Source organism: Erythrolamprus reginae, chromosome 5 (assembly GCF_031021105.1).
Source record: "Erythrolamprus reginae isolate rEryReg1 chromosome 5, rEryReg1.hap1, whole genome shotgun sequence".
Lineage (NCBI taxonomy): Eukaryota > Metazoa > Chordata > Lepidosauria > Squamata > Dipsadidae > Erythrolamprus > Erythrolamprus reginae.
This window is the reverse complement of record NC_091954.1, coordinates 105,629,189-105,654,174: the sequence shown is the minus strand read 5'-3', so window position 1 is coordinate 105,654,174 and position 24,986 is coordinate 105,629,189. Positions and strand designations below refer to the sequence as shown.

Here is a 24,986-nt window from a genome sequence, read left to right as displayed (position 1 = left end):
TGTCCAAACTTTTCTTTAGGCCCCCCCCCCTTCTTCCTAGGGGAGGGCATAATAGAAAATATTTGAGAAGCAATACCCTAGAGCAGCGGTCCCGAAACTACGGCCCGCGGGCTGCATGCGGCCCGCTGAGGCCATTTATCCAGCCCGCGGGTGAGTGACACAAAAACACACACAAAAACAACCCCCGTGCAATCTTTTCCAACTAATATCAATCATTTTAAAAGTTGCAAAAGTTTTTTTTCTAATGTTGTCATCCAGGTACATACTTTTCTTTTAATTAAATTCCCTCCTTAATGTTCCTTCAAAAAGTACAACACCAGTTATATTTCTAACTTATTAACCATTATGCCAAAGTGCTTCCTTCTTTCTTTATACATTTTTCTATGAACCAAGAAAAATAGCTATCAGATGTTAACAAGAGTAAATTAAAAACAAAACATAAACATATATGAATTTCAGACTTCTTCCCCCCCCCCTCTAAATAGTATGTTCCCATTTTGTTTTTTACTTTAAAATAAGGTATGTGCAGTGTGCATAGGGATTTGTTCATAGGGTTTTTTTATAGCCCGTCCCTCCAACAGTCCGAGGGACAGTGAACTGGCCCCCTGTGTAAAACGTTTGGGGATCCCTGCCCTAGAGCAATGATGGGGAACCTATAGCACGAGTGCCACAGGTGGAACGTGAAGCCATATCTGCTGGCACGTGAGCTGTTGACCTAGCTCAGTTCCAAGATGTATGTGTGGGCCAGCCAGCTGATTTTTGGCTCACACAGAGAGAGTGTTTTTGGCTTCTAGAGAGCCTCTGGGGGGGGGGGGTTACCCTCCCCCAGCTCCAGGGAAGCCTTTGGAGCCTGGGAGGCGGGAAACACAAGCCTACTGGGCCCACCAGAAGTTGGGAAACCATCCGTTTCCGGCCTCCAGAGGGCCTCCGGAGGGTGAGGGAAGCTATTTTCGTCCTTCCCAGGCATTGAATTATGGGTGTGGGCACACATGCATGTGCGATAGCACACATGCACGCTCTTTCGGCACCTGAGGGAAAAAAGGTTCACCATCACTGCCCTGGAGTCAATTCAAAATGAATGAACTCAACCATCAAAAAGTCTTTCAGAGAGACGTTTGGGGAACAACTCTCAAAAGTTCAGTAAAGGAAGGATATGAAGAAATGATAGCTTTGCAAGATCAGTGTGAAATGAGATTTTGTTTTAAAAGTTTCTATGTTAAAATTGCTAGCCACTGATTCCTGAAAGGGGCTGTGGAACATTTTTTTCTCTCTCCAAAGGTATTTATAATGGGACCCATTAAATACATCTTTGAGGCTTAGAGGTGCCCAAAATGATTCAGAAATGCCTGCTTATGAGAAGTCAAAAATGATAAGGCGATATGAACACTTTAAGCAAGAAAATGATGGTATATTTCAGGTTGAAACGTTTTGAACACCTCTTCTGTCTAGCAGTTCTTCAAATAAATGACTTTTCTTGCTTGGGAAGATACGATCACACTACCAGGTAAAAAGAAGATTTCATAAGAAAGACAAAAGCTTTGAGAAGGGACGTGTATAATTCACAGTTTGCACATCTCTAAACCAGAGGAAACATGCTCTGTTTGAAGATTACGTAGTAATAGAATAATGTTTTATACTTTGTACTTTGTATTCCAGAGTGAAGGTACCCTCCTAGCAACGGGGTCGTATGATGGTTTTGCAAGGATATGGACTAAAGACGGTGAGAGCAACATTATTGATCCCCCCCCCCCCCTTTTAAAGATAAAACACGACAGAAGGAACTACTTCAAATACTTTTTGGTTACAATCAGGCAAAATATAACTGGTGTCCTTTAATTTCTAGGTAATCTTGCCAGCACATTAGGACAACATAAAGGCCCCATATTTGCATTAAAATGGAATAAGAAAGGGAACTTCATTTTAAGTGCAGGTGTGGACAAGGTAAGGCGACTTTGGTTTATTTTGAAATACGTTGCTGCAGATAAAATTATGAAGATAGTTTAGGACAGTGGTGTCAAACTGGTGGCCCACGGGCCGGATGCATCACACGCAGGCCACGCCCATCACAGCTACACAAAAAACATTGTGATACATCATGTGACATGATTGATTTTAGCACCCCTAGTTTAGGATATGGAATACCCAAAATGAAGTGTTCTTTAGAAAGAATACAAGTGTTTTTGTTGTTTCACTGTACTATTGGCAAGTAGTAAGCATAACAGTTGCCACTCTTTTTCTGAATAAATTGGGGGGCAAGTGTAGGAACGCAAGTACAGTGGTACCTCTACCTAGGAATGCCTCTACCTATGAACTTTTCTAGATAAGAACCAGGTGTTTTTGCCTTTTCTCAAGAACCATTTTCCACTTACAAACCCGAGCCTCCGAAACTGTAATTGGAAAAGGCAGGGAGAAGCATCCGTGGAGCCTCTCTAGGAATCTCCTGGGAGGAAACAGGGCTGGAAAAGGCAGGGGGAAGCCTCCATGGGGCCTCTCAGAATCTCCTAGGAGGAAACAGGGATGGAAAAGGTGGGGAGACAGGGTCTTCACCCTCCCTGTGGAAACAGGACCTTCAACCTCCCTCCCAATCGCACACATTATTTGCTTTTACATTGGGAAAAATTGCTTCTTCTTACAAACTTTTCTACTTAACAACCTGGTCACAGAATGAATTAAGTTCGTAAGTAGAGGTACCACTGTAGTTTTCTACTTATAGCCACAATTGAGCCCCGAGATACCTATTGCTAAGCAAGACAGATGTTAAGTGAATTTTGTCCTATTTTATGCCCTTTTTTTTTTCTTTGCACAATTGTTAAGCGAATCATTGCAGTTGTTACACGAATCACTGCAGTGGTTAAACAGATCAGGCTTCTTCCATTGACTTTGCATGTTGGGACCCAGTTAGGAAGGTCGCAAGGGATGATCACTGTGCAACTGTTAGGAATACATATCAATTACTAAGCCTCCGAATTTCTATCACATGACCACGGGGATTATGCAATAGTCATAATAGTGAAAAATCATCATAAATCCCTTTTTGTAATGGTGTTGAAACTTATTAAACAAACAGTTGTAAGTAAAAAATTATCTGTATAAGTTGTAATAGACATTAAATAATCATATTTTTTCGGACTATAAGACACACCAAGATTTCAAAGAGGTAAATAAGAAAAAAACATTTTTGTCCTCCCCAGCTCCAGCAAACCCTCTTTGTACCCCGTTTCTCACCCCCCCCCTTTCGCCCGTCTCCCAAAGATGGGGTGGAAGAGCTGCAAAGAGCTCCTGGGGGTTGGGGGAAGTCAAAAATGCTCCCGGTTTTGCAGAAAACGCTCCCCTTTTTACCCATTTTTCTGCAAAACCAGGACGGCATCCAGGACGAAATCCAACCAATAAAATAAATAAATAAATAATCCTCTTAAATGCTACAAGACTATGGTTCAGCACTGAACATTTACGTAGTTCGTTAATGAAATATCTGAAAGAAATAATCTGACTCAGTATGCACCAAGGGCTCCACAGTCACTGAGTTACTTTTTTTTTGTATTGAAGCCCAATTAACTTTTTTTTAAAAAGTTAAAATAGTTGTGTTTGCAATAGTTATAAACATATAGGTGACATATGTCAGTGAAAAGAAACTTTTTGATAAGGAAACCCTACAGTTTATATCCTTCTACTCATTAGCCTTTAAAAGAGAATCCGTTCTTTAGCAAATATAGTCTTCAATTTATTTCAATTGATTTGGTAAATTTAAACAAAATTGTAAAGGCATTTTATGGCTTTTGTTCCATTTTTGAATTCAGACCACAATTATTTGGGATGCACATACTGGAGAAGCCAAACAGCAGTTTCCTTTTCATTCTGGTATGTATTTTCTCTTCAGATTAAAAAAGAAACCGCTCATAAACCAGTGTTTTGTGACGTAGTTAATAATAGTTTTTGAGGGGTTTTTTGATAGTGTGGGTGTTGGTGTAGATGTGTTTGTGGGTGTGTTCACATTTACAGTTAACACATATTTCCAACAGCACTACTAGTTGATATTCCAGCTAGTTCAGCTGTGGGGAAATTACAGGCTTCTTTAAAAATAAAATTTATATTTTTTTCAGATTTCTTGCTATTGACAAAAAAAAGGAAACTGGTTTAATTTATTTTCTCTTGAATCGAGTCAGTTCAACTTCTAGTTTGCTACCAGCAATGTATTAGAGTAGACTGCTTTCTCGATTCTTGATTGGAGTTTTCTTAAAATAATGATTAATAATCTTTACATTTTATTATACAGGTAGTTCCTCGTTTTAACAGCCAGCAATTTGTCCAGCAACCATTTAAAGTTACAGTGGTGCTGAACAAACAGACCTACAACCAGTCCTTAAAGCTTTGGCCATTGCAGTTTCCTTCCACCCTAATCAAATGAATAAAATTTGGATTCCAGCTCTCAACTTCGCTATTGAGTAGTGTTCACACTCGCTATACACTCCTTCCTGTTCATTCCCATGCATCACGCCCTACTTCTTCTCCTCGTTTGCAATGCACTGCAGTGTCTTGAGATTGTCCCATTCTGCAACATCCATACCCTCTATATTTGGCTTGCACTGGGCTTCCCCCTTGTGGCAAATTTACAGATGTTACTTGGGACTCTCACTGTTTCCCACTTGACAGCCTGCAGATCTTGGGGTTATGACAGCAATTGCGACTGCCTGGATTGCTATCACTAATAAATGCATTTTGCTTATAACCACATCACTTAGTGGCAGAAATTCCAGTCCCAATCGGCATTATAATTTGAGGACTACCTATATTCTTTCAGCGCTAAATAGTGCATATCGATTTTTATATTTGTATATTTTATTTTATGTACGCTGAGAGCATATGCACCAAGACAAATTCCTTGTGTGTCCAATCACACTTGGCCAATAAAATTCTATTTATGCAATGTGTGCCTCTTATATTCCACACTAGTTGATTCATAGAATGAATTTTCAGTCATGGAGTGAAAACCTTTCCATGTTAGAGCTAATCCTTCCATAATGCAAATAATGCAAACTAAGTCAGTGGCAAATGCAAATAATGCAAACTAAGTCAGTGGCAAAATGTCTGGTGACCTTTAGAAATCAATGTTGTTGCTGATACTTCTTGTTAGAAGTAAAGATGGGAACAGTATCGTGTTGGTATATCCAGTTGTTACACCATAGTCCAACTTCCTCTGTTCTTGGGTTATAATTTCGTAAGAAGATTGTAGTGTAGGAATTTCCCATGTACCATTGAGTTGGAAGAAAAGTAGATATAAATATGACAAAAGCAGGATATAAATATGACAAAAGCAGGATATAAATATGACTTAGATAATACAAATTCTGATTAATAGTCATATTCATAGCTCCTCTTTGAGTGTAAAACAGCCTCTCCTTGATCTTTCCCAAAATGAACTTTGTATTCCAAATTCAGTTCACTTTAAACTGGCCAAGCATCTCATTGTTTTCATTTGCTTATGATTGCAAAGATGATTTATTTCTTCTAACTTTTTTCTTTTTGTCAATAGCACCAGCGTTAGATGTTGACTGGCAGAGTAACAACACATTTGCCTCCTGTAGTACAGATATGTGTATTCATGTCTGTAAATTAGGTCAAGATAAACCCATCAAAACCTTCCAGGGCCACACAGTAAGTAATATTTTCCTTAGCTGTAATCCATATAGTTGCATGCGTGAAGCAAAGTAAAGAGACTCTGTTCAAACCAGTCTATTCCAACCCATCGTGCGCCCTCTAGATGTGTTTTCTCATAATTCCCTATTTGGAGGTCATCAATAACCACAATGGTTGAAGCACAGTTTGTTGTTGTTTTTTCCCTTGTTCCCTTTTGCTTTAGGTAGAATTTTTTCCCAATTTTAAAAGTGCCAGCTTTCTATAGACATCGAACATATTTCAAGAATGAATTCAGCTAGTCTTCAGGGAAAGCAAAGGAGCTTTGGTCCTACCTGATACGCCTCTTCTACGACAGTGGATATAGCAGCCATGCGTGGGTTAATCCTGTCCGCTAAATCCTGGACTGAGCCTGCCAAAGCTTCTATTTATGTTGCTGACGTTGGCTCCAGTTCGAAACAAGCAAAGTGGCAGGCTCCATTGTGTTACAACCACTACACAATCTCAACCAAAGCCAACGGACTCACTCAGATAAGGGAGCGGCTGGCTGCTATATCCAGCATCGTAGAAGAGTCATATCAGGTAGGACCAATGCGCCTTCTCCCTTATGATGGATATAGCAGCCATGCATGGAACATACCTAAGCTGAATGTCCACTACGGGAAGGCCTTGTAATTTGGCGAGGTCTCAATCTCTCACTATTATTTATTGAAGAACCCTCTGTCCGAATGATGCATATGTATCAATTTTGTAATGTGGCTGTTCAACACACCTCCTCAAGCAACACCTGGGTGGCCCATACTGCAGAAGTACCTGCGCTTCTGGTTGAACAAGCATTGGGAGGTGGGGCTGTGCCAGAAATTAGCAGCGGGCGGTGGGGGCTATGCCAGAAATCAGAAGAACAGCCGCCTGGTGTTCATGTGCGTGCCAAGAAGATAATCTTCTGGTTTTGTGCAGCTGCCACCTGGTCATCCAGTTTCTGGCGTGCATGTGTGTGCGAAGACCAGAGTGCATGTACACTCCGGAAACCCGTAAGATCATCTTCCCGGTGCATCCATGCACACCAGGTGGCTGCTCTTCCAGTTTCCAGCGCTCCCATATGTGTGAAAATCAGCATGTCTTAACCCGGAAGAGCAAAGGGTGATGGCTCACATGCCCGGAGAGATGGCTCTGTGTGCCATTTCCAGCATGCGTGCCATAGTTTCACCATCACAGTTATATACCATTCAATTTCTGCAGCCGCCCCGAGTCTGTGGAGAGGGGCGGCATACAAATCTGATAAATAAATAAATAAACTTGTACGTACTTTATAAAGTATGCTGTTGTTGTGGGGAGTTGTACTGTTATGGTAATATTATTTGGAGGATGTTCTTGGTCAGAGGAAAAGCTAAAATAGAATAAAGAGAAGGTCCCAAGTACTAAGCACCGTTCTGTCAAGCCCCCGCGAAATCAGGAGATCCAGGCAGTTCAAATAAATAAATGTATATTTATTGCAAGCTTAAACTCTCTAGAGAAATCTGACCAACTGACCATCAAAGGAAATGAGCAGGAGATAAGAGTGGTATTCAAGATGGGATGGACCATAGATCTCTTGCAGGCCCACAGGGACCTGAGATTTATAATAAGTTTGATCCCTCTCTCGGGCGCAGCCTAGTCATCTCCTACACCTACCTATCTATCTATCTATCTATCTATCTATCTATCTATCTATCTATCTAATCTATCTATTTTGAAATATATTTGCTGCCCATCTCATATTAAACAACTCTGGGCAGCTTGCAGCATAAAAACATTAAAATAACCAGACATCAGATAACAAAACTCTGTTTGAACAGAACTTTGATAAAGATCTACAGTGGTACCTTAAGATACGAACCCCTCGTCTTACGAACAACTCGTGATACGAACCCGGGGTTCAGAAAAATTTTGCCTCTTCTTACGAACTTTTTTCGAGTTACGAACCTGCGTTCGGAGACTGCTGGGAAGCCCCGCGGCTGTTTTAAAAGGTAACAGCCGGGCGGCGGGGCTTCCCAGAAGCCTCCCAAACGCCGAGGCAAAATTTTGCTGCACCCCAGGTTCGGTTCGGGAGGTTGCTGGGAAGCCCCCCAGGCAGACTGCGACCTTTTAAAACACCCGCGCCCCTTCGCAGCTGTCTCCCGGAGCCGAACAGCAAAGCCTGAAGCTGAACAGCAAAGCCGAACTTCCGCATTCGGCTCCAGGAGACACATGGGAAGCGGCGCGGGTGTTTTAAAAGGTCGCAGTTGGCCTGGGGGGCTTGCCAGCAACCCCCGCACCCCGAACCCGGGTGTGGGGGGGTGCTGGCAAGCCCCCCAGGCCGGCTGCGACCTTTTAAAACACCCACGCTCTTCCCTCACCCCCGCCCCCGCAAGGCATCGCAGCGACAAGCGGGTTTTTCCGACGCAGGTCTTATGCGCCCGAGCCGGGTTTCCCCCCACATCCGGGCCCACGCACCTGTTCCAGCGGGCTATTTTCCGCCGGTAGTAACGCAGCGCCTCCTGCCCGTTGAGCAGCTTCTCGGCCGGTCTCTCGGGGGGTGCTGTAGAGCGGGTGCGCGAATAGCCTCCTCAGCTTGGAGTGGGGGGGCCTGGCTGCTCAGGTTGGCGGGCGGCCGAGTCCGGAGCTTTGGACCGGCGGCGACGGCGGCTTCTTCGGCGGGGCAGGAGCAGCGGGGCTCAGCCGTCTCCGTGGCCGGACCGAGGCGCCGCCTCATTTGGGGCCAGAGGTGGAAGTAGAAATCGGCGCTGAGCAGCGCCCCGAGAAGCAGCAGAATGAGCAGCCGGTCGCGCCGGGTCCCCAGCATGGTCAGCGCCGGCGGCTGGGCGAGAAGCAGGCCGGGCGCGAAGGCAGCGGCGCACGGGCGATGCCGGGCCGTGGGTGGGAAAGGAAGGCGAGCCACGCCCCTGTTTGGCCGCGAGAGCCCGGGCGAGTCCCGGCAGGGCCTCTGCCCCGCTGCCGCCGCAGGAGCAGGTGGGGGAAGCCGAGGCAAGGGAAGCAGCAGGCAGCGCCCCGCTTGTGGCCGAGAGGCGACCGGCTGCATCTTTGCCCGGTGGCCTCTCCCGAGTAGGCAGACCGTGCCGCCTCTGGAAGGATGGACGCGTTGGGCGTTTGTTTGCATCACGTGATTGACCGGGTGAAATAAAAGATCTAAAAATCCCTTGTCTCCCCAACCCGGATTTTTAGATCTTTTATTTCACCCGGTCAATCACGAGATGCAAACAAACGCCCAACGTGTCCGAAAGCCAGAGACTTTGGCTAGAGGTCTCTCCGACGAGCTCCGGTTCTCGTCGGAGAGACCGCTTGCCAAAGTCTCTGGCTTTCGGACACGTTGGGCGTTTGTTTGCATCACGTGATTGACCGGGTGAAATAAAAGATCTAAAAATCCCTTGTCTCCCCAACCCGGATTTTTAGATCTTTTATTTCACCCGGTCAATCACGAGATGCAAACAAACGCCCAACGTGTCCGAAAGCCAGAGACTTTGGCTAGAGGTCTCTCCGATGAGCTCCGGTTCTCGTCGGAGAGACCGCTTGCCAAAGTCTCTGGCTTTCGGACACGTTGGGCGTTTGTTTGCATCTCGTGATTGACCGGGTGAAATAAAAGATCTAAAAATCCCTTGTCTCCCCAACCCGGATTTTTAGATCTTTTATTTCACCCGGTCAATCACGAGATGCAAACAAACGCCCAACGTGTCCGAAAGCCAGAGACTTTGGCTAGAGGTCTCTCCGACGAGCTCCGGTTCTCGTCGGAGAGACCGCTTGCCAAAGTCTCTGGCTTTCGGACACGTTGGGCGTTTGTTTGCATCTCGTGATTGACCGGGTGAAATAAAAGATCTAAAAATCCCTTGTCTCCCCAACCCATATTCAATCCGGGTTGGGGAGACAAGGGATTTTTAGATCTTTTATTTCACCCGGTCAATCACGAGATGCAAACAAACGCCCAACGTGTCCGAAAGCCAGAGACTTTGGCTAGAGGTCTCTCCGACGAGCTCCGGTTCTCGTTGGAGAGACCGCTTGCCAAAGTCTCTGGCTTTCGGACACGTTGGGCGTTTGTTTGCATCTCGTGATTGACCGGGTGAAATAAAAGATCTAAAAATCCCTTGTCTCCCCAACCTGGATTTTTAGATCTTTTATTTCACCCGGTCAATCACGAGATGCAAACAAACGCCCAACGTGTCCGAAAGCCAGAGACTTTGGCTAGAGGTCTCTCCGACGAGCTCCGGTTCTCGTCGGAGAGACCGCTTGCCAAAGTCTCTGGCTTTCGGACACGTTGGGCGTTTGTTTGCATCTCGTGATTGACCGGGTGAAATAAAAGATCTAAAAATCCGGGTTGGGGAGACAAGGGGTTTTTAGATCTTTTATTTCACCCGGTCAATCACGTGATGCAAACAAACGCCCAACGCGTCCATCCTTCCAGAGGCGGCACGGTCTGCCTACTCGGGAGAGGCCACCGGGCAAAGATGCAGCCGGTCGCCTCTCGGCCACAAGCGGGGCGCTGCCTGCTGCTTCCCTTGCCTCGGCTTCCCCCACCTGCTCCTGCGGCGGCAGCGGGGCAGAGGCCCTGCCGGGACTCGCCCGGGCTCTCGCGGCCAAACAGGCGCGTGGCTCGCCTTCCTTTCCCACCCACGGCCCGGCATCGCCCGTGCGCCGCTGCCTTCGCGCCCGGCCTGCTTCTCGCCCAGCCGCCGGCGCTGACCATGCTGGGGACCCGGCGCGACCGGCTGCTCATTCTGCTGCTTCTCGGGGCGCTGCTCAGCGCCGATTTCTACTTCCACCTCTGGCCCCAAATGAGGCGGCGCCTCGGTCCGGCCACGGAGACGGCTGAGCCCCGCTGCTCCTGCCCCGCCGAAGAAGCCGCCGTCGCCGCCGGTCCAAAGCTCCGGACTCGGCCACCCGCCAACCTGAGCAGCCAGGCCCCCCCACTCCAAGCTGAGGAGGCTATTCGCGCACCCGCTCTACAGCACCCCCGAGAGGCCGGCCGAGAAGCTGCTCAACGGGCAGGAGGCGCTGCGTTACTACCGGCGGAAAATAGCCCGCTGGAACAGGTGCGTGGGCCCGGACGTGGGGGGAAACGCGGCTCGGGCGCATAAGACCCGCGTTGGAAAAACCTGCTTGTCGCTGCGATGCCTTGCGGGGGCGGGGGTGAGGGAAGAGCGTGGGTGTTTTAAAAGGTCGCAGCCGGCCTGGGGGGCTTGCCAGCACCCCCCCGCACCCCGAACCCGGGTGCGGGGGGTGCTGGCAAGCCCCCCAGGCCGGCTGCGACCTTTTAAAACAGCCGGAAAGCCGTTTTTTTGGGGGGGGGGGTTTGGTTGCACGGATTAATTGACTTTACATTGTTTCCTATGGGAAACAATGTTTCGTCTTACGAACCTTTCGTCTTACGAACCTCCTCCTTGCACCAATTAAGTTCGTATCATGAGGTATTACTGTATTTGAAAGAACAAGGTATAGAAACTAAATGATTTGTAAATATTAGCTCTATAATAATGAATAAGTACAAATAAGTATCATGAGAAACGTAACACAGACCTGTCATGTAACATCCACTGTTTTGAAATGTTTTTGTTTGTCATATGTGTTTGTAAATAAATAAATTTTCTTTTTTTAAAAAACAAACAAACAAATAAAAATAAGATGGTAAAGGAGGGACTAGTATCGGGGGGAGGGGAGTGGGGGAAAGAGAGATTAGGATCGGGTTTTAATTAACCATTTCCAGTGGGAAGCTCCTCCATTGGGTCCCAAGTCATCCGGCAGAGCAAGAGTGGGAGATCAATCTCACTGCAAATAAGATACAGTGTTCCCTCGATTTTCACGGGTTCAAACTTCGCGAATAGCCTATACCACGGTTTTTCAAAAAACATTAATTAAAAAATACTTCGCGGGTTTTTTTCTATACCACAGTTTTTCCCGTCCGATGATGCCATATGTCATCGCCAAACTAATAATTTTTGCAAATAAATAACAAAAAAAATAATTATTGTTAATAAATAATTATGTTTATAAATATCAGGATCACTAAATGTCTTATTCAATGGTGAGTACCAGTAATAATGCTGAGTAAATGGTTGTTAAGGGAATGGGAAATGGTAATTTAGGGGTTTAAAGTCTTAAGGGATGGCTTGTGATACTGTCCATAGCCAAAAATGGTGTATTTACTTCCGCATCTCTACTTCGTGGAAATTCGACTTTCTCGAGTGGTCTCGGAACGCATCCCCCGTGAAAATCAAGGGGACACTGTATTCCAAAAGTAGGAACAGAGAAGACTTTTCTCTAAATTACTTTTTAATAAGTATGTTTTGTGATACTGGCCCCTTAAAACCTGCTGTAAAGTTCCAACATACAAACTCAGTCAGTTCTCCTAATTATGTCTTTTGCCCCCGGATTACTTCTAGCCAATCACGTTCACCATATTTTCTACATTGTCCCTTTCCTGTTTTTTTTCTTGAGCAGAGAAATCATTCTCCGCCCCCTCCTTTTAATCTGATGTGTCTCTTATCAAGAAAACCGAGATGCCAATCTCTCTCTTGCTGCTTATTTTCAGAATGAAGTAAATGCAATCAAATGGGATCCCACTGGTAATCTTCTGGCTTCTTGTTCCGATGACATGACTCTAAAGGTAAAAGTGCATTGCTGCACGTGGTAATTTTTGACTCCTTTTGCGAAATCATTGGGGAAATATCCGTCCCCCATCTATGCTCACTGTTTCAATCCTTATGTCTGTATCTCCTTGACTGCACTGTGGAAGTCCTAGCTGCTATCTGTGGTGTGTCCAATTCAGACCGGTCGACACGAGCTGGTAGCAGAAATTTGGCCCCGTTTGCCTAACCGGTAGTGATGGCCGGCTTGCCACGCCCCCCCACCTAACTGGTTCCCCGGTCACGGCTGCTTGTCTGTGTCCTTTCCTCTATGGTAGAAATTGTATGTGCTCTTATAAATAGTCACAAAAAAGGCCTTCATTGTAGTTTAGCATAAAGCTACCATAAGTTGATATTTGGATAAAGTGAATCCAGATAAAAGCCTGTGTTTTAAAAAAATATATAACTACATTCTTGAGTATTGCTATCTCATACCTGAGGTATAAAAACAAGTTTCTGTCTTTAAAAAAACACATTAAAATAGACCTTTTTAAAATTGTGTTTTGCTTTAAAACCCTGCAAGATTTACAAGGATTTATTTTACCTTATACCCTGTTTCTCCGAAAATAAGACGTACCCCGAAAGTAAGGCATGTCAGAGGTTTTGCAGAATTTGCTAATATAAAGCACCCCCCGAGAATAAGGCGTAGTCAAGTTTACATACAGTACGGTGGAAAAACATACGGTACCATTCAAAGCTGTTCATAGCGGTACCGTAATAATGTGGCGTCCCCTGCTGGCCCCTTCCATCGTTTTGTACCGTCCAGTGCAGCAGACATAGTCTGCTGCTGTCTCACCGCCATTACAGTCTCCACTACAGCGCGTAGACTGTAGTTCCTCTTGTGGTCGGAAGCTGCAATAGCAGGAGTATACTGTTGTACCATATAAGTGCTGTCATTTGTGTGTGTGGGTGCCATACTGACAGGTACCGTACCGTAATCAGTGTACCGTACGGTACACTTTCTTTGGGGGTATCAGCTTTTCTGCCTGTGAATATGTCTTATTTGAGAAATATAAGGCACCCCCCGAAAATAAAATGCAGCACAACTTTTGGAGCAAAAATTAATATAAGGCATTGTCTTATTTTCAGGGAAACACGGTATTAAATAAAGCTTGATTGCTGTTTTTTCTTCTTCACTTTTCTATTAGATCTGGAGTATGAAACAAGACAGCTGTGTACATGATCTGCAGGCCCACAACAAAGAAATTTATACTATCAAATGGAGCCCTACAGGGCCAGGAACAAATAATCCAAATGCCAATCTAATGTTAGCAAGGTAAGGTTGCCCCAGTGTAGGAGAAAAAAATACGAAGCAAATAGTTTTCTGAGCTAGTTTAGAAACTGTTCCATTGAGATTGAAAATGGAGACTACACACTATGCTGCCTCTTGAATGTACATTATTATTGATTATTATTATTATTATTATTATTATTATTATTATTATTATTATTATTATTATTGATTATTACATTATCTGACACACACCTCTGCAAATACTCAATCATCATGTAGCCAGCCATAGCAATCTTCTACTTAAGTTACAACACAAAGTAATTTTCCTCACACACTTCATGGATGACTTCTTTAACAGCTAAGTTCACTTTTGCTTGCTCAATGTCACCTAAATTGTGGCTGCTTAATAAAAATGATCCGATATAATTGATTTTCTCATTCAAGATGGACAGAACATCCATCCCACTTGTGAACAGTATTTCACATTTTTCCATATCTCAGAAGTTTATTTATTTTATTTTATTTATTAATCAGATTTGTATGCCGCCCCTCTCCGCAGCCAGTTTTACATAGTGACCACTGATTGAAAGCAGTCCAATTTGGTTTATATAACCTTTGCTTTCCCTGAAGACTAGTTAAATTCATTCTTGAATCATTTATTTATTTATTTATTTATTTATTTATTTATTTATTTGTTGGATTTGTATGCCGCCCCTCTCCGCAGACTCGGGGAGGCTAACAACAATGATAAAAACAGCATGTAGAAATCCAATTAATAAAACAACTAAAAACCCTTATAATAAAACCAAACATACACACAGACATACCATGCATAACTTGTAATGGCCTAGGGGGAAGGAATATCTCAACTCCCCCATGCCTGGTGGCATAAATGAGTCTTAAGTAGTTTACGAAAGACAGGGAGGGTGGGGGCAGTTCTGATCTCCGGGGGGAGTTGGTTCCAGAGGGCCGGGGCCACCACAGAGAAGGCTCTTCCCACCAAATGACATTGTTTAGTCGATGGGACCTGGAGAAGGCCAACTATGTGGGACCTTATCGGTCGCTGGGATTCATGCAGTAGCAGGAGGTTCCGGAGATAATCTGTTCCCATGCCATGTAGGGCTCTAAAGGTCATGACCAACACTTTGAATTGTGACCGAATCATGTTCGATATCTATAAAAAACTGGCACTTTTTTTATTGGGAACAAATTCTACCTCAGACATCTTAGGCAATTGGAAGTCAAGAGTCTTTTTACGATAGTAGTGGGAGTCCCAAGAGTGCTTTTTCAGGAGACAACTGGACTTTTTTGCTTTCAAGATATTTCACTTCCAAGAAACTTCTTCAGCTCTGACAGGATAGTGGGTAATGGAAGGATATCCACTAGCCCAGTGATGGGAAACCTTTTTCCCCTCAGGTGCCGAAAGCTATCGCGCATGTGCAAGTGCCCACACTCTTAATTCAATGCCTGGGGAGGGTGAAAATGGCCTCCCTTGTCCTCCCGAAACAGCCCATTTCCCCAACTCTGGTGGGCCCTGTAGGCTCATTTTTTGCCCTCCCCAGGCTCCAGAAGCTTCTCTCGAGCCGGGGGAGGGCAAAAATGCTTTCCCATCCTCCCCGGAGACTCTCCGGAAGCCAAATATCCCCTCCCGGAGTCTCCGAGAGAGCCGAAAATCAGCTGGCTGGCACGTACATTCACACTGGAGCTGAGCTACAGTAATAGCTTGCGTGCCAGAAGATATGGCGCCACGTGCAACCTGTGGCACCCATGCCATAGGTTCGCCATCACTGCACTAGCCTGTCAGCGCTGAAGAAGCTTTTTGGATAAGAAGTCAAAGATCTTCTACCGCACGAATCCCAGCGGCCGATAAGGTCCCACAGAGTTGGCCTTCTCTGGGTCCCGTCGACCAAACAATGTTGTTTGGTGGGCCCCAGGGGAAGAGCCTTCTCTGTGGCGGCCCCGGCCCTCTGGAATCAACTCCCCCCAGAGATTAGAACGGCCCCCACCCTTCTTGTCTTTCGCAAATTACTCAAGACCCACCTTTGTCGCCAGGCAAGGGGGAGTTAGGATATTCCTTCCCCTAGGCCATTACAAGTTATGTATGGTATGTTTGTGTGTTTATTTGGTTTTTATAGTAAGGGTTTTTAGTTGTTTTATTAAATTGGATTGTTACATGTTGTTTTTCATCATTGTTGTTAGCCGCCCCGAGTCTGCGGAGAGGGGCGGCATACAAATCCAATAAATAATAATAAATAATAATAATCTTCAAAGAAAAAACAAGCAACTCCAGTTGCCTCCTGAAAAAGCACCTTTGGATCAGCTCAATAACTGAGAATCTCTACAGACAATTTTAGTGGGAGATACATTTTATTTATTTATCTATCTATCTATCTATCTATCTATCTATCTATCTATCTATTTATTTATTTATTAGATTTGTATGCCACCCCTCTCTGTAGACTCGGGGCGGCTCACAACACAATAAAACAATTCATAACAAATCTAATAATTTACAATTTAAAATATTTTAAAAAACCCATTATTAAGCAGACATACATACAAACATACCATACATAAATTGTATAGGCCCGGGGGAGATGTCTCAATTCCCCCATGCCTGACGATAAAGGTGGGTTTTGAGGAGTTTACGAAAGGCAAGGAGGGTAGGGGCAGTTCTAATCTCTGGGGGGAGCTGGTTCCAGAGAGTCGGGGCCGCCAGAGAGAAGGCTCTTCCCCTGGGGCCCGCCAACCGGCATTGTTTAGTTGACGGGACCCGGAGAAGGCCCACTCTGTGGGACCTAATCGGTCGCTGGGATTTTATGAATAAATATATAATTTACAGTAAAATTTAATAATTATTGTTCTTCTCTTGCCTCTGGTAGTGCATCCTTTGATTCTACAGTCAGGTTATGGGACGTAGACCGAGGGATTTGCATTCACACCTTGACGAAACATCAAGAACCTGTGTACAGTGTAGCTTTCAGTCCTGATGGTAGATATCTGGCCAGTGGTTCTTTCGACAAATGTGTACACATCTGGAATACACAGGTATGTCTCCTGGAGCACTAGTAACTTTATCAACTTATTTTTTATGACCTAATAAAGGTTTCTAATGATCTTAATCGAAAGGACAGCTTCAGTGGAAAGACAGAAGGATGACATTCCTGACCATTAAAGAAAAGCAATTTGTTGTATCTCTGATTTGAGGCAGTGCAGCTTATTTTACAGATTAGGCAACAAAGAGACTGTCCCTGCCTTTTTCTCATATTCTGAACATTTAAACTTTATTCCTGTAATTTTCATCTCTTCTCACCACCCACTAGAAAAACCAAAGCCACCTGTAAATAACATGAGAAATATTTTGTACTTTCTCTGCCATTTATTCAGTTCTAAAGTAGCAAAAGTTTACAACTGAGGTTTTAAACTGCTCAGAGAGTGCTGTGAAGCACCATGGAATGGTGTATAAGTTTAAGTGTTCTTTCTATTCCTAAGTAACATGAATGGACCCAAGAAAAGGCTTGACTTCTTTTAAATGGCTGTTGACGAATACAACAAGAACTTTTCCTGCTTTGGAACAAAATTTGAGAACACCTTACTGGTTTATCGAGCACTGTATTTTACTAATACCTGCTATAGAAAGAACAGCTGTGCCATGAATCATTTGCATATTGCTTTGAAGACACAGAAACAGAAAACTGACAACAGAAGAAAACTTAATGAGAAAATTTTATTTTTTGTTAGATGATAGAAATGTGTTTATCCTAAGCACGTTAAAGCTTAGTTGTACCATTACATCCACAGTTGGTTCCACTATTCTTTCTATGGAGTAATACTTTCTAACATTATTTTTGAACTTAAGGAATTCACTTCCAGAAGAAGTCGTGACTGCTGTCAGCCTTGATAGCTTCAAGGCAGGATTAGACAGATTCATGGATGCCAAGTTGTTATTGAAACTTGTGTCCAAGTGCCGCCTCTATGTTGGTTGAGGCAGGCAGGATTCCCTTGAGTACCTTGAGTTGGGGGTCAGGGGAAAGGGAGGGTCTTGCCTTCTCTTTCTGCTCAAGATCCCCACGGACAATTGGTGGGCCACTGTGTGACACAGAATGCTGGACTCGATGGGCTTTGTCCTGATTCAGCATGGCTCTTCTTACGTTATGTTCTAACTTCCCTCCTATGTTGATTCCCCCGTGTTCTTGATTTTTACTTAATATTGAAAATACTTCCGTAAGCAGTATCTACACTCTTCATCAGAGGTGAAATTCAAAACTTTTCCCTGGGTGTGACTTGGTGGATATGGCAGGGGAAGGATACTGCAAAATCCCCTTTCCTGACTGAGGAAGGATTTTGCAAAATCTCCATTCCCACTCCACTCTGGAGCCAGCCAGAGGTGGTATTTGCTGGTTCTCTGAACTACTCAAAATGTTTTCTACTGGTTCTCTGAACTACTCAAAATATTTGCTACCAGTTCTCCAGAAGCTGTCCGAAGTTGCTGGATCTCACTTAATATATCTAAAGGTTTTAATCATCACTGCCCTCCAGGCTGTACATAATTCAATCTCTCCTGATACATATGTTCATTCATGCCCTAGCAGGAAAGATGATCAGTTGAGGCTTACAATACTTTTATCACTTTAATGTTATTGTGTTCTATCCCAACCTCTTGGTGTTATTGTTTTTCTAGACGGGTGCTCTGGTGCATAGTTATCGGGGGACAGGAGGCATCTTTGAGGTTTGCTGGAATGCAGCAGGAGACAAAGTTGGAGCGAGTGCTTCAGATGGTTCAGTAAGTAAAACAAAATGAGATCTTACACTTAATTCCTTTCATCAGACGCCAGCATCCAAATATGCTGGGTATGCTTAGGTCCTGCTTTTATTTTTATAAAGTGTAGGGCAGTGATGGCAAACCTTTTTTTGGTTCCTGTGCCAAAAGTGGGAATGTGTGTGTGTGGGGGGGTCACATGCACACGTACCCACAGGTAATTTCATGCCCCCCCCCCCAATGCATGTGTGTGTGAACCCGCTTCCGGCACTCAATAGCACACCTACTTTTCACTTTCTCCAGCCTTTCTAGGAGCCTGGGCAAGGCAAAAATGGCCTTCCCCACCCTCCCAGAGGTCCTCTGGCGGCCAGAAACCACCCGTTTGTCGACTTCTGGTTGGACCAGAAGCCTGTTTTTCACTCTCCCCAGGCTTCAGAGCCTTTCCAGGCCTTCCCCTCCCCCTGGAGGCCAGAAATGGCCCATTTCCCAATTTCTAAATGGGACATTTCTGGCCTTCGGAGATCTTCCGGAGGTGGTGAGGAAGGCCATATTCGCCTTCCCCAGGCTCTTAGAAAGGCTCTGGAGCTTGGGGAGAGCAAAAGACATGAAAATAAGTTTGTCTTGTGCTGTAAAGACAATAAATATGGCAATACATGTAATTCACTGCTGAGGATATTACACAGATATTACAGACCTGCCACTGAAAAGGTGCACTCTTGAGGGTTGGATTACCCCCACCAACACTAGCGGGGCAAGACCCTACAATAGAAACTGAGAGCAAACCACACTTCCTACTAGCACTGATGATGTTACCTAGTTTGGGTAATGAAATGTCTGCAAGTAAACAATCAGTTGTGGCCTGTTGGCCGCTGGCCCCTCCAACAGACGAATCAAATGGGGCAGAGTGGGAGTCGGAGCCAGCATCTGAGAGCTCCAAGGGAAGAGAGGGAATGGAGCTGTCACAGGTAGAGACAGAGGTGGAGCCTGTGCTATTAGCGCCTAGTTGGAGAGTCAACAGCCCCCAGGTCTGGAGGTGGCTGATGAGGAACAACTGGGTCCTGTGCCTGATGCAGGGATGCACAGAAGGCAGAGGAGAGGGGAGCCATGGGACTCTATGGGTGGCCTTCAGGATGGAAGAGCCACCGCTGCTAGCTAAGCGCCACCTTAGCTCTTGGGATAAAAGGCAGGGGGCAGAGATGGATAGCAGTGGCAGATAACTATTCATCTCCCTGTCAATCAGCCACTGACAGTCTGAACTTCTGAATCTTGCCTGGAACTGAATTAGAATCCTTTCTTGGAATCAGCGGCCCTGAGAGTCAGACGCACCTTCGGAGTCTGTGTGCATGTCTTACCTGTGTTAAAAGCGGGTAGACCTTCCAGGACTTACTTTACAAAGGAGGATAGAGAGAAAGAGATTCCCGGTGTGTTGGGGCCATTTCGGGGAGAAAGGGAGTGAGCTTTGCTTTCCCCAGCCATTTAGAATAGAATAGATAGAATAGAATAGAATTTTTTATTGGCCAAGTGTGATTGGACACACAAGGAATTTGTCTTGGTGCATATGCTCTCAGTGTACATAAAAGAAAAAAAGATACATTTAGAGATTTCATTAGCCTGCTGTGTTTGTGTGTGTGTACGTGTGTGTGTGTGTGTGTGTGAGAGAGAGAGAGAGAGAGAGAGAGAGAGACTATTGGCCAGAGCTACTGGCGCTCGTAATAAAGGGAATATTTAGTTAAAAAATTAAGATTGTTGTGGTGCAGTGGTTAGAGTGCAGCACTGCAGCTACTTCAGCTAACTGCTAGCTGTAGTTCAGCAGTTCAAATCTCTCCATGGTTGACTCAGCCTTCCGTCCTTCCGAGGATAAAAGGAGGATCCAGATTGTTGTGGCCAATACACTAATTTTGTATACCACTTAGAGAGGGCTGTAAAAGCACTATGAACTGGTATATAAGTCTAAATGCTATTGCTATTGATATTGGGAGCCGGTCAAAACATAACCAAGCTGAGAGCACCAAGGACCCCTCATACTGTAATGAGTATAAGAATATTGCACATTTTTATGTATTGTAGGATGCCCATCTTTTGTTGTTGGTGTTCTAATCTAATGCATAAATACATTTTCTAAAACCCCTTTCCACTCTCCTCCCCCCCCTTTTTTTCCTTCCTACCTCTTTGCAGGTTTGCGTACTAGATCTACGGAAATAGCGCTACTAGTTGGAAGCCATGGACCGACTATGAATGTGTACATAGCCAAAATGACTGTCCCCACGACCCATGTACTGCTATTGTCCCAACTGAACCATGGCCAGTCCACTACAGCCAAACCTGAAATAATTAAATACATGTACTGTACATTTTTTTTAAAGCAAACGATTATACCCTGAAGAAGATGACAGAGTGACGTCACAGCTTGTGAAGCCTGTTCACCAAGTGCTGGAATTTGCTGCAGCGCCCCCCCTTCTCCCCCCCCAAAAAATTTTTTAGAAGTGGGAGGAAATTTAAAACAAAAACCAGGACAAGAGAGAAAGAGAACTGAATTATGCAAGCAGCCCTTTGAGAGTATCAGATTGAGGAAAGCTTATATATGGCTTATTCTTTTTCCCTATCTTCTTTCTCCTCTTTTCTTTATTTTTTGCCCTTTTTAAAACTTTTGTTTCCCCTTCTTTCTGATCCCTCCCCAGTGCCCCAATAGGTAATGAGCAGGATTTTGGTTTTTCCATATATAGGGAAACAAACTTGCATAGCCAACAAGTGATTGATTCGTTGCTTCTTCCCATTGTGCTCTTACATTTTACTGATGCTTGAAGCCAGGATGTGAAATTCTTTCTTGGTTTTGGTGGATCTTTTCACTAAGAATTGGAGGGAGGGGAATCCTTTTCAGCGGTTCTTTCGATTCTTCCTTAACTTTATAGACATCTGGTAAGTGTTATGTAGATCTTCCAGTTTAGATAGGTAGGAAGAAAACAAAACCCATCCTGACAAATGAGGATCAACATTCCTTTATCTTTTCGTCAGATCCAATAGTTTACAGGCAACTCAGGTGCTGCACTTAGTCATTTTATTGGTGATGACCGTTCCAAAAAAGCAACGATCCCTATCTTGAGAGACATTTCTGCCAAATCTTAAAAGAGTGTACAAAATGCAAGAAGACACATAAACGAAGACCGAGAGGATGCCCACATTAGGGAATCATATCATTGGCTTGGAGAGCTTGATGGTATGAGTGGTGAGCTGTTCAGATTTTGGGGAAGGAGGTGATAGACCTTGATGAGAGGTAGGGTCAGGTAATCCCAACACCTGTGGTCTGTACATTCCACATTTAAGCAAAACAGAAGAATTGGAGCTTGTTTTTCTTCAAAATCATTATCAATTTGAGTCACCCTGTAAAAATTGAAGCAATGGAGAGAGTAAGGAATTGTCTCATTCTCAGTTTGGGCAAATGTTTCTGCTACAACCTCTACGAATTTCCCCCAGTTTTACATAGCAGACCAAAATTCCCAATTGAAAGTATTTCAGCCTTTGGGGACAGCGCTTATTTCTTTTTCTTCTTTGTACAAAAACATATTTGAAGCCTCTTTGTGAATTTTTTTTCTGAAGTAAGACAAGTTGTTTACTCCCTTCACTATACCGATTCATTGGAAATTCTCCCTTCACCCCTCCACAAAATATATTGAAGGAGAACCGAGCAATATTTGCAGCAAGGCATCAAGGTCCACTGGGCTGGTGATGTTTCCAGTGAATGGCTCCTCGCATTATTTTTTTAAGTCAAAGGAAAGGACAAACATCCCGTGGCAAAACTCTTTGCTTCATGCTTCTTTAACTACCAAGTGATTGAGCTTCCATACTAGAAAATAGTCTTGCACTAATTTTCCCTGTTGCTCCCCCATTATTATTGTTTTCTGTGTGCTTGTCTCTTTTCTCTTCACCACACCACCCTTCAAATTTAGATTAAGTGTAAGCTGCTAAATGTTTTTCGGGAGAAAATGTGATCACTACTTTGGATTGTCTGTGTTTCTTAAATATCAAGTCTTGCTTTTCCTTTTCACATGAACTCCCTGCTTGCGTCCGATCGCAAGCGATAGCAACAGTGGGACTTCTTTCTTTTTTCTTTTCTTTTCTTTTGTGAAATTACAGTGTAAAGGCTGATTGGTTCCATTCTCATTTGATGCTTGCATCTTCCAACTTCCTAAACAAAGAGGAAGTGTTCATGATCTTTAAGGTTTCGCTTGGTTTTTACCAAAAGGAATGCTTTGCACTCATTTGCTTTGCCTAAACATTTTAGATCGCCTTTTCCATCACAGCAACACAATGCAGAAATACTAAACTTCCAATGTTCCCCATTTTTGCTACTTCTTTCAGTAAGCAGCACAACATATAAACCTAAAGCTTGGCCCCCTTCCTTTGAAGATATAAACAGATTCCCTCTTTATTTGTAAATTAGCCACTATATTGAATTCTCCTTTCCCTCCTTCCAATGAGGATTCTTATGTTTCGTTTTTTACGAGGTGTGTGTTTCCATACAGCATTGCAGTATGTGTCTCTTTTCTTTTTAACATCAGGCAAGGAAATGCACACCAAAGCTTCATTGACCTAAGATCCAGCTTAAGTTGCAAGAGAGAAAACGCTGCTGCTGCAGTAACTCCCATTTTCTTTATAAGACTTAGCTCAATCTTCTATATTCCATTGCGGCTTTTACTAAATTTGAGAACTACATCCTGGCCCCTTCTTTATGAAGTACATTCTTTCAGCATTGACTTCTGCCATCTCTGCGTACAAGCCCAAAAAGATCTTGAAGTAAGTAGAGTTTATCTACTTGGTAGGGCAACCACAACCATTATTAGCTGATTTATAATACACCATCATAGTTACTCGTAATGGGGGATTATAAGGTTACACCCAGATTGCAAGTAAAGAAAAGAAGATTTACACCCGTGAAGACAATTGTTCTAAACAATGATACCTCTGTATTGTCTATAAGGTTTGGGAATAGTCTTAGGAGGTTAAGAATAATTTTCCCTGTAAATTATAGTATGTAAGAAACTTAACCTGTTGAGTATCTGGCACTTGAAAAACCTTGCTTTTTACCGCTGGAGGTCCAGGACTGTGGCTGACCTCTGTCATTATTAAAATAATTTTTTAAAAGTTTAAAATATGTAAAAAAAAATCTGTGCAATAATTTTAAACTGTGCTCCCAGGAATAGACACAAATGTGTTTTTGGGGATTTTTATTTTGAGTATATTTAAACAGCATTTTCTTCTCCTTTAGCAAACACAAATGTCAATTGCACTGAACTTAAATCTTTTAAAAAAAAAGTCAGAGGTGATTCTTGATAGTACTTTTGTATTTTGATATGGACAGTCTGTTCGTTTTTCATACAAGCTCTTGAACTGATGTTTCAGCTTCCTTCAAAAAAAAGTGTATAAAAATGAGATGGCGTTTGAAGTCTCTTGACACAGCTGCAAGATTCCACAGCAACGTTCATATTTCTGGTTTTGCAACTGTTTAGCTCTTGTTCTTTTGGTTGGTTGGTTTGTTTGATTCTAGCCATTTAAGTATGATATAGCATGTAGACTTTATTGAAGCTTCATTATCACAGCTGTGTTATCAACCAAATCCTGGGCTGATTCCCCTCCTCCTTTCTACATGATTTTGCTTTTAACACAATTCAAGGAAGACTGTTATTTTTTTTGTGGGCCAGATGTTCAGTCTTGCTCTTGGAGTTCCATAAGCCACATTCCAAAATTCCCAAGTCCCACACCTGGTGAAAAAGTAACTTCATTCCCATGGCCTCCAGATGTCATTATATGCCATTATAAACCATTGCTGTTAAAAAGAGTATTCTATAGGAAATAGGATAGTATTTGGAGTTTTTTTTTTCTTTCTTTCATCAGATCTGTTTGTGCTGTACATATTCGCTCCCTCCATACTGCAGCTTCCCTGTCCTTTATCATCCCATAGTTTGGGTCATTTGGGGAGGGGAGGTTAAAGTGAGGAGAGGAGTTATTAGCACAGCTTTTTTTTTTTTTAAAGATACAGATATTGTGGTAGAGAAAAGGGCCAGCTGTATTGGGGTGGTTTGTGCAATAGGCATTGAACTGAAAGCCTGGAACTTTCCAACTGTTGACAGCTGTCTTTTCATCAATGTGCCACAGTGCTGCTCCAATTGTGAACTGACTTCCTTCTCCTTTTCAGTAAGACAAAACTTTGAGAATGTGGTATGGAAGGGAGGGGGGAGGATGAGCACAATAAAAAGAGCAATTCAAACCACCCAAGGCAGAATAAACAGAATGGAAAATCCTTAAAGCTGCCATTCCAGGATATAAGCTACCTGTAAGGCTTCTCTTCCTTGTATTTTATTTTCAACACTAGTAGGAAATATGGCAGGCACTGTTGAGAAATATCACAGAGTTCCTTGGCTATTTTTGAATTTGTCGTTCACTTTCCCACCATTGTTTTTAACTGGTGTGCCCATGCAGTTTCTAAAAGCAGAAGTCTCGGTGAACTGGGAACATTAGTGAAGGCGATGGAGTCTGTTCCCTCTCGATGTAATGCAGTCTCCTGTATAAGAGTACTTCCATTCAAAGGACTTGAGCAATGCAGCTTTGATAATATCACTTTCACATGCTTTGATTCCATCCTGATACTAGTTAAAGTCTAGATCTGGCTTCAAACCAATGCCCTTAAGCCCACTGATTTACATTTCCCTGAATTCCC

General features: G+C 43.7%; 1 protein-coding gene across 2 annotated transcripts in view; it reads left to right on the top strand.

Moving 5' to 3' along the window:
- Positions 1 to 23,698, top strand: part of TBL1XR1 (TBL1X/Y related 1) — a 320,769-nt gene extending 297,071 nt beyond the window's left edge. For both annotated transcript variants that reach the window (XM_070753655.1, XM_070753656.1), the window contains exons 8-16: positions 1,657 to 1,720; positions 1,844 to 1,941; positions 3,798 to 3,858; positions 5,531 to 5,652; positions 12,188 to 12,262; positions 13,430 to 13,557; positions 16,398 to 16,563; positions 18,197 to 18,298; positions 20,450 to 23,698. In XM_070753655.1, the coding sequence (XP_070609756.1) occupies positions 1,657 to 1,720; positions 1,844 to 1,941; positions 3,798 to 3,858; positions 5,531 to 5,652; positions 12,188 to 12,262; positions 13,430 to 13,557; positions 16,398 to 16,563; positions 18,197 to 18,298; positions 20,450 to 20,476 (843 nt within the window). In that variant the 3' untranslated portion in view covers positions 20,477 to 23,698. The remainder of the gene's footprint in view (positions 1 to 1,656; positions 1,721 to 1,843; positions 1,942 to 3,797; positions 3,859 to 5,530; positions 5,653 to 12,187; positions 12,263 to 13,429; positions 13,558 to 16,397; positions 16,564 to 18,196; positions 18,299 to 20,449) is intronic.
- Positions 23,699 to 24,986: the final 1,288 nt, after the last annotated feature.